The 9,717-nt window shown below is 43.4% G+C and overlaps 1 protein-coding gene across 5 annotated transcripts; it reads left to right on the plus strand.

Moving 5' to 3' along the window:
• The first annotated feature begins 189 nt into the window (after positions 1 to 189).
• Positions 190 to 8,307, plus strand: LOC144716583 (kinesin-like protein KIN-7F). Of its 5 annotated transcripts, none has more exons than XM_078591742.1 (15): positions 190 to 569; positions 1,436 to 1,694; positions 1,764 to 1,853; positions 2,509 to 2,609; positions 2,899 to 3,012; positions 3,094 to 3,175; positions 3,516 to 3,583; positions 3,659 to 3,724; positions 3,899 to 4,023; positions 4,932 to 5,259; positions 5,767 to 5,871; positions 5,975 to 6,088; positions 6,184 to 6,756; positions 7,479 to 7,792; positions 7,866 to 8,307. In XM_078591742.1, the coding sequence occupies exons 2-15, from the start codon at positions 1,460 to 1,462 to the stop codon at positions 8,146 to 8,148; spliced, it is 2,598 nt and encodes an 865-aa protein (XP_078447868.1). In that variant the 5' UTR covers positions 190 to 569; positions 1,436 to 1,459; the 3' UTR covers positions 8,149 to 8,307. The 5 variants fall into 5 exon arrangements, with proteins under 5 accessions (XP_078447868.1, XP_078447866.1, XP_078447869.1 ...); XM_078591740.1 differs by having other exon boundaries at positions 1,447 to 1,694; XM_078591743.1 differs by lacking the exon at positions 190 to 569 and adding an exon at positions 649 to 1,143.
• The last annotated feature ends 1,410 nt before the right edge of the window (positions 8,308 to 9,717 follow it).

Consider the following 9,717-nt stretch of genomic DNA (forward strand, 5'->3'; position numbering starts at 1 on the left):
CCACATCCTGACCCCTACATTACTGGGTGGATGTTCTAAATCTGGTATCTGATATTGTCTTGATCTGATCCAGATAGTGGTTGTCTGATACCGAATTAGAATATAGCCCACGATAACCCATTTTAGCCGGCTGTAAATACCCAGGAAATGAAGATAAAAGAGGTAGTGGCTGCACCATTGACTGCGGGCGGTTTGCTGTTGATGAGTGGAGAAAGGAAGAGATGGGGACAGACAGGGCGGCCGTCTTCGTCAAGCCTCACCCGTGATGCTTGTCTTCAAGTGATTTCAGCGACTGTGGTGGGGGAGAGCGGGTGAAACGAGCTGCCCAAGAGCTATTTTCTCTCTCTAGACTTCTGGGTCGGGAAAATTTGCTCTCTTGAAAGCTGGGTCGTCGCCCTTTCTCTCTCTAGCCTTCTGGGTGGGGGACATTTGCCCTCTCGCAAGCTGGGTCGTCGCCCTTTCTCTCTCTAGACTTCTGGGTGGGGAAATTTGCCCTCTTGCAAGCTGAGTCGTCGCCCTTTCTCTCTCTTCTGCTACGCTTCTCTGGATCCGCCACCGACGCCTCTCAGGTTCGTTCATTCTGAGTAATTGATTGACCGGAGTTTACTGTAGGTTAATTGGGTCGTCGTCTTCTTCGTTCGCTTTGTTTAGCCGCATTGTCGAGATCTGGGAAGGGGAGAAGAGAGAGAGATAGAGAGAGACAAGAGGAAGATGAAATTTCAGAAGGACCATCTTCCCTTCTCTTGTTTTCTGCTGATCTCCCTTCATCTGGTTCTCTCGCTCTAACTCTCTATCTCTGACCCAGTAAAAGACCGGGAGTTCTGTGTGTCCAAGTGGTAGAATTGAAGCTATCTGTCTATCTTCTTCTTTCTCTCTTTCTATATCGATTTATCTCTGACCCCGTTGAAGGCTGAAAGTCATACTGTGCGAGAGAGGGAGAACCGAAGCTCTCTCTCTCTCTCTATCTATCTATCTATCTATCTATCTATCTATCTGTATCTTAATCTCTTACCCAGTTGAAGGTTGAGAGTTCTGGTGCTTGGGAGAGGGAGAACCGAAGCTTTCTCTCTCTGTCTCTACCTCTATCTCTCTAACCCAGTCGGAGGTTTAGAGCACTGGCGTGTGGGAGAGGGAGAACCGAAGGTATCTCTCTCTCTCTCTCTCTATCTATCTATCTATCTATCTCTCTAACCCAGTTGAAGCCTGAGATTTCTGGTGTCTGGGGAAGGGAGAACCGAAGCTATCTATCTCTCTATCTATCTACCTTTCTAACCCAGGTGAAGGCTGAGTGTTATGGTGTGTGGGAGAGGGAGAACCCAAGCTCTCTCTCGCTAACACAGTAGAAGGGTGAGAGTTCTGGTGTCTGGGAGAGGGAGAATTGAAGGATTTTATATAACTGAAGGAGATTGGAGCTCAGATCTGGAAGATTTGATAGTTGTATTGCAGATTTTGAAGAGAAATGGGGAGTATAGCAGCAGAAGAGCTGGGGCAGTGGGATTCAGCAGCGGAGGAGACGGCGAGTGAGTGCGGCTCTGCGAAAGAGAGGATCAGAGTTGCGGTGCGACTGCGGCCATTAAACGACGATGAACTCTCGAGGAATGACCCCTCAGAGTGGGATTGCATCGGCAAGACTACCATTGCCTTTAGAAACAGTTCCCTGGACAGATCAACAACTCCCATGGCCTACACTTTTGGTGAGATTACTGGGTTCTCATGGGTTCTGTCTGTCTCTCTTTCTTTCTCTCTCTGAATTTGGGAGACAGACAGAGTTTTCTGTGGCGAGAGCAGCACGAGGCAAGTGTATGAGGAGGCTGCAAAGGAGGTGGCAATGTCGGTGGTCAGCGGCATAAACGGTGGGTGCAGGCTCTGTCCCGTCATCAAAATCATCATCATCATATATTTCTTCTTCTGTCGCTTCTTCGACATCATCATCATTATCATCATCATCATTATTATAATCATCATTTTCTTCTTCTTCTATCCTTTGCTTGTTCTTCTCCTTCATCATCATCGTAATTATCTTCTTATTATTCACTATCTTCATCATCACATTTTTTCTTCCTGTTCTTCTTCTTCTTCATCATCATCATTATATGTTTTTTGAAGATGAATAATAAGAATAAAATGATGAAAATGCATAATAAAAGAAGAAGAAGAAGAAGAAAATGATGATGATGATAACAATGATGTTGAAGAAGCAGCAGCAGCAGAAGGAGAAAAAGATGACGAATTTATCATCATAGTATTCTTCTTCCTCTCTATCATCATTTTCTTTTTTTTCATCTGCATCATCATCATCATCATCATCATTACCACCACCACCACCACCAGCATCTTCTTCTTTTTAGTCATCATCATTACCACCACCATCTTCTTCTTCTTCGTTATCATCACCATCATCATTATCAGTACCATCATTGTCATCTTCGCCATCATTAATATCTTCTAATGTTTTGAGGTTTAGAGAGAGAAAACGGTTTTAAGCTTGGGAGGAATCATCTGTTTCAGCTAGCATTTTTGCCTACGGTCAGACGAGCAGTGGGAAGACATATACCATGACAGGGCTCACAGAGATGGCCACTTCTGACATCTATGACTACATTCAGAGGGTAACCCATTTGAGTCTTTTTACAGTTTTTGGTCTTCCTTGGGTGTCTTCGTCTGTATGTTTCAGCCAGAGTAGTGTTTCAGCCTGTCATTGTTATGTCCGTGGCTTGAGTAACTATGATGATTTTTTCATTTTCATCCCCCCACCGATGACTTCACCATCTAATCATCATTGTCATCTTAATCATCATCGTCATCCGTGCAAGTTCAACTGATGGTGACGATGTCATCTCATTATCGTCCTCTTGTCATTGGTGACTGCAAGCGCTAAACCAGATTTTGAAATCACAGCACAAGGACAGAGAATTCGTGCTCAAGTTCTCGGCCATGGAGATCTACAACGAGTCAGTAAGGGATCTCCTCAGTGAGGACAACACCCCACTTCGACTGCTTGATGGCCCTGATGTAAGCAAGATTCAATGATTTTTGGTAGTCACTAGGATTATGTTGACTGCATGTTGACTTCTTGGATTCTTGTTTCTGCAGAAGTCAACCATCGTGGAGAAGCTGACGGAGGAGGTGATCAATGGTTGGGATCATATCATGCAGCTCCTGTCAACGTGTGAAGGTTGTTGCCAACGTTTTCTTTCTCACGTGCTTCTAGAATCAAGAAAAATAACTCAAGAAATATGAAATTCAAGGATAAAAAAAGAATTGGATTTGATTTTATTTGTGATGTTCTCTCTATCGTCAAAGAAATGAAATCAAGAAGAAAGGAGTAGGAAAAAAGGAGATTCAACAATCCTAAAGGAGATTCTGTTTCCTCTTTCCTTAGAAAATTTTCTGTTTCATTATGGTGTTCTTCTCACTCTCGTCAAACAAACCAGAATCAAGAGAAAGTAAATATTAGAAATTTGGCGCTGTTCTTAAAAAACCTTATTCAAATATTTGATGTGTTCTTGCTCCAGCTCAGAGGGAGGTTGGTGAAACCTCGTTGAACAAGACAAGCTCCAGATCGCATCAGATAATCAGACTGGTAGATATGTCCATTAAATGAGGTGTTCCTGATGAGTTTTATTTAATTGTTTTAAAAAATGGATTTTCATGCCAGACAATCGAGAGCTCTGCTCGTGAGTTTGTGGACGTAGAGAGCTCAGGCACCCTCGTCGCCAGCGTGGTATGCCCTTTGACCGGGCCTTGGAGGGCAGCATTTTTTATTTGTTTCTGTGGAGGGCAGCATTTTTGGAGGGCAGCATTTTATTTTTTATTTTTTATTTGCCTTGGAGGGCAGCGTGGTAATTTCAATATTTGTTTCTTTTTATTTTTCTGGTTTAAACTATTTGGAGGGCAGCATTTTGTTGATCTCGCGGGAAGCGAACGGGCGTCCCAGGCCATGTCAGCTGGTACGAGGTTGAAAGAGGGGTGCCACATCAACCGCAGCCTCCTGACTCTGGGAACTGTTATTCGGAAATTAAGGTTTATACATACAATTTTCCACTCTCACCCAAAGTTCATTTTAACAAAATCATAAATATTGTACTTGAAGCCACTTCCAATCTTGTTTATGGTGACCTAATTTTGGAATTTCCTCCTAGGAACCAAAATTTAATTTTGATTTTTCCTTTTTTTCTTCTTTTTCTGGGGCTTTGAATCCGCTCTGGACGATGAGTTGTCACCGTGTCCTTGTCATTTGTCCTTACCAGGATGACGATAATGATGATGAAATCAGTATCTCTTCTCCTCATTAGGATGAGAATGTCAACTTTTTTTTCATCGTCGTCTTTCCTCATTGTCCATTTGTTAGCATCCTTTGACGAGATATGATGACGAAATCATCATTGTCATCAACAATTCATCGTTCATCTGTGGCAGGATAATGACGATGTCATTCCGGAAGACAACAATGTTTGACTTGGGTTTGACTTGACTCTATTCTTCATTACAGATGACAATGACAAGTTGCTTTCGTCCCCCTATTCGTCCTTGCCAGGATGACGATGACAATGACAAAACCATTATCATCGTCATCTTTTGCCTTTGTCAGGATGATGGCAAAGACTTTGTTTAATCATTGCATCTCATCAACCTCCTTAGCTAAGCTCATTGAGACAATGGGAGAATATGACAAAATTGTCAATGTCATTCATCTTCGACAGGATGATGAGTTGGCATAGTCATCATTGGTATTGTTTGTGGTCTGCATTTGGGATGATAATGAAGCTTTTGTATCGTCATTCTTCAGCAATCAGAACTACAATAACGAAGTCATCACCATCACTGAAACTGTAGACATTGACGATGATGGGTTTTGGATGATGGTTTATGCCATCAGCTGCAAGCTGTTGGATTTTTGATGAACACATTATTCTGTGCATTCCTTGCAGCAAGGGCAACAGTGGGCATGTGCCCTACAGAGACTCAAAGCTGACAAGGATTCTTCAGCAGTCGCTGGGGGGCAACGCCCGTACAACGATCGTCTGTACGATGAGCCCAGCGCGTAGCCACATTGAGCAGTCCCGCAACACCCTCCTATTTGCCACGTGTGCGAAAGAGGTTGCCACCAGTGCCCAAGTCAACGTCGTCATGTCTGACAAAGCCTTGGTCAAACATCTACAGAGGGAGCTGGCCCGGCTAGAGACCGAGCTCAGACGACCCCGGCTTGAATGCTCAACAGATGAACTGCTTCGCGAGAGAGAATACCGAATCCAGCAGGTAAAAAATCTCAATTTTTAGTGATGGGTATTTCAGAGTAAGACTTGAGAAAACCAAAGAAAAATCTGTCATCAGTTACATCTCTTACTGTTATCAGCCATCCGTCCTGACCTGTTTTGTTCCATTATTGGGTTCCCATGATTTACTTTAGGTTTAGAAGTCTCCCTCCATTCACTCTGCCATTCATTCTGTACGGCCCTCAAATGGAAACATAACTAAAATGCTCTGTGATAGATGACTGACCAAAATGCAGTTCCGTCCCGTCCTGTCCCATCTGTCCTATCTGAGCATGTGCACTGAGCCTTTTTTTATAGTTCACAGTAAGGCTTGCGGATGGATGATGGTCAATCGTTTGTTACATCTCTTACTGTCATCAGTTTTCCACCCTGACCTCAGAAAGGGAATGGAACGAAAGCTTTCGTAGCTTCCGCTCCATCCCATTCCGTTTTATTTATTGTTCGTCCCCAAGCCTAATTTCAGAGATTTGAAAAGGCATGGCTTTTGCAGATGGAGAGGGATATAAGGGAGATCACCTGGCAGCGAGACCAGGCGAGGACAAAGCTTGAGGAGCTGCTCAATGCAGGGCCAGACAACCCTGAATCGACCCACCAGGTGTTTTCTCGAGAGTTTCCGTGAATCCCTTAAAAGTGGTCATCTTTTGTTGTTAAGATCAATTTGTTTGTTTCCTGTTTGACTATCTTACTGTCTAATGCAGCTGATTCGCTTCCAAGCTTCTGCTTCAGACCTGCAAGGCAGGCGAGACCAAGCGAGGATAAAGCTTGAGGAGCTACTCAATGCAGGGGGAGACCACCCTGAATCAATCCACCACGTGATTCCTCCAGAATTTCTCGTCAATTCCTCTGGATTCCTTAATAGTTGTAATCTTTGCTGTTTCCTTTTTGACCATCTTGTCGTCAATTGCAGCTGATCCGCTTCCAAGCTTCTGTTTTGGATCTGCAAGGCAGTGACTATGGGGATGATATCTCTAGGGATAGTTCGCCAACTTTAATTCCCTCATTAGAGACCCCTGTCAAGGAGTGCCCGGCCTCCCATTCTCTAGAAAGAAGGGAGGTTCTCTCTCTAGAAAGGAGGGAAATTCTCTCTCTAGACGGTGCCCATAACTACAAGATTGAGGAGCAGTGTAAGGAAGTGAGGTGCGAGTTGGAGGTGAGGAAGGGAAGGGAGGAATGGGAATGTGTGGGAGAAAGCAGGGGTTCATCTTCTTTGATTAAACGGAGGCCCAATTGGAGGAGGAGCTTCGGCGGTATTCCCATGACGAGCTCTTCGTGTTCTTCACTTCCTGGGGAGGAAGTGGGTCAGTCCACGCCACCAGAGAGCAGCTTTCTTGGAGAGTCTTGTCGGAGCAGCCGGCCAGAGGACATCCGCAGGCAGCTCTTCTCACTGAGATTTGGAGTGGATGATTTGGAATCTCTTGGCGTCACCGCCACATCAGCCACAGAACCCTCTCCATCACTGGAAGAGACAGATGGTGTGCAGGTACTCTCTTTCATATCTATCTATCTGTCTTTCCATCCATCCATTTATCCATCACCCTATCCATCCATATTTTTACTAACATTAATCTCTCTTTCTGCAACTCTATGTCCATATTTCTCTGGACAAAATGTGTGCCGATTTTCATTCAAAAAAGGAAATATTTGCGCAGGTTTACCCTGTTTCTCTTATTTCTATCTACACAGCTGTCTAAATGTTTCTTTATTCTATATATGTTCCTAAATCTACCTCTACCTCCACCTATAAAGCTATCTACTTCTCAAGCTGTCTATATATCACTCTACCTCTGCGTATATCTTTGTATGGAGTAAGATCTCTTTCTCTATCTTTATCTACATCTCTACATGTTCATAAGATGTGAAGGTACACTCTCTCTGTTCCCATCTCCATCTCCCTCTTTATACCTAATTTTCTCTCTGCATCCATCTCTATCAGCCTCTCTGTACCTATTCCTATCTCTCTGTACCTACCTCCTCACCTGTCTATTCCTATCATTATCTCTCTATGTCCATCTACATCTTTCTCTCTCTGCACCTACCTCTATCTCTCTGTCTCTATCACTATTCTTATCTCACTCTCTCCACCTCCATCTCCCTCTCTCTACATCCATGTCCACACCTATCTCTCACTATCTCCATCTCTCTCTTCCAGTGTCCAAACACATGATTTATCATCCCCCTGAGTCTTGTAAACCTGTGTTTCAGGATGCAGAAGAGAAGAGCACTTCTAATTCAGGCAGAATGATCAAGGATGCAGGGGTAAATCCAATCATGACTCCAAGCAGCTCGCCAGCCCAATTGGTGCCAAGGTCACCAGAAGACTTCGAGCGGCGGCGAATGGAGATCATTGACCTCTGGCACGCCTGCAACGTCTCTATCCTCCACCGCACCTTCTTCTTCCTCCTCTGCCTCGCGGGCCCCGGCGACCCCATCTACATTGAGCTTGAGCTCCGCCGCCTTGCCTTCCTCCGCCGCGCCCTTGCCGGCGGCCACGTCACCCCCATCTCCCCCTCTTCAATGTCTCTCTCTGTCTCTCTCCATCATGGAAAATTCTGGCATCGGCTGAATTGACCGGGGGATTTTAATTGGCAGAGCCAAGGCAGTGCGACGGGAGAGGGGGATGCTGTGCCGGCGGATGAGGCGGCGGCTGACGGCAGCGGAGCGGGAGGCGCTGTACCAGCAGTGGGGGATCCCTCTCGAGACTAAGCAGAGGAGGTTGCAGCTGGCACGACAAGTATGGACAGCGGCTGGGTGCATCACCCATGCAGCTGAAAGCGCCGCCGTCGTTGTCAAGGTTGTTGGCGAGCCCTCCAATACTGACAAAGAGATGCTTATCCTCAGCTTCTCTCTCCGCCGTGGAATCAGCTTCTCATAGCACAATTTGTCTAATATGACATAACACTTGCCATGGTCTCCAGCAATCTCTCAAATGTCTATTGTAAAATGAGCATGAAATTGTGGCCTTACCTTATCCAATCATATCATGTAAGCATGTTAGAATTCCAATGATGAGTAAGAAATCGAATTGACTGCATTGAGATGGGATCTACAGAGGAGATTGATTTGATGGCCTTGACTGATGGTCTGAATTGCGGATTTAGTCAATTGACTCGGCCAAATTGAGGATTGACCGGGGAGACTGAAATGATCAGGAGTTTTAATTGGCATTCGACCAATTTGATCAGTCAACTTAAGTGTTTTTAAAGAAGCATTTTAATCAATAATTGTCATTCTGATCCATTGAATGGACTGATTTGACCTAGACTCTTCCCCGGTCCTGATCGATCGATCTAATGAATTGATGAGATTAATTTGATTGATTGATCAAATTATGGATCTCCATCTGATGTAATATACTGGAGTGTATCATATTTAATACTTACTACCCACAACATAGATACATGGAAAGAGAGATAAAGAGGGAGACAGAGACTCTTAAGTTTGATGTGGTTATGATTGATCAAATGGATAATCATATTAATGGATAGATCCAATTTTGATCAAACTAGTTGATCATGATCAACCAAAATCCTGATCGATCAAGGATTGACGGAAATGTAGATAGACTGAATTCGTGATCAATCGAATGAATTTATGGCTATAACTCAATCAATGATCGGTCGATCTTGATTAAGCCAAATCATAGCTTGTCAACACATTCAAGGGAGATCCAATGGCAAATAGAAGGCCTGACAGAACAGGATTGAGTATATAAATTAAAATTTTCATGAACTCTGACTATCTCTCTCTCCTACTATTTTGGAGAGTCAAAGATGACAACTCTTCTGCAGATACTGTCTCCGTCACTTCACATTCTCTCTATTTTCTGATATCTTAATCTCCTTTCCCACTCTCTATTTTTATATTTCTGTTTTTCAGAAAAAAATATGAACCGATTTGTATAATGAAGAAAATCCATCTTCATCAACCTCAGACACACTCGGACACAGACACCCTTTCACTATCATTCTCATTTCTCTCTCTCTCCATATTTTTAAAGATGCAATCCCTGAGACTATTTTCCTTAAATTCTCTTCTCGAATCCTCCTTTTTTCTCTTTATTCATCTCTTTCTTTCATCTACCCATTCAATTTCAAATAATAATTTGAATTGATATACTTTAATATAAATAGTGAAGAAAGCCACCATTTTCCTCAACCTCAAACAAACACTCCCTCCCACAATAATCTCTCTTTTATGTGATGCAATTCAATAATTTGGATCCTCTTATTTATCTATCTGGATCTCTTCCTCCCCACAATTCTTCTTTCATTTACCTTAAAATCTATTTTCGAACGGTTGGAAATGATGCATTGACTGATGTGGATGATGAATCTAACATTGAATTTTAAATCAGACTTATGACTATGACTTCGACTGTATCCATGACCGGGACTAAATATAGATCAAACAAGAACAAGATCTACCCTAATAGTAGGTCAGA

The sequence above is a fragment of the Wolffia australiana genome, chromosome 2 (assembly GCF_029677425.1).
Source record: "Wolffia australiana isolate 7733 chromosome 2, ASM2967742v1".
Lineage (NCBI taxonomy): Eukaryota > Viridiplantae > Streptophyta > Magnoliopsida > Alismatales > Araceae > Wolffia > Wolffia australiana.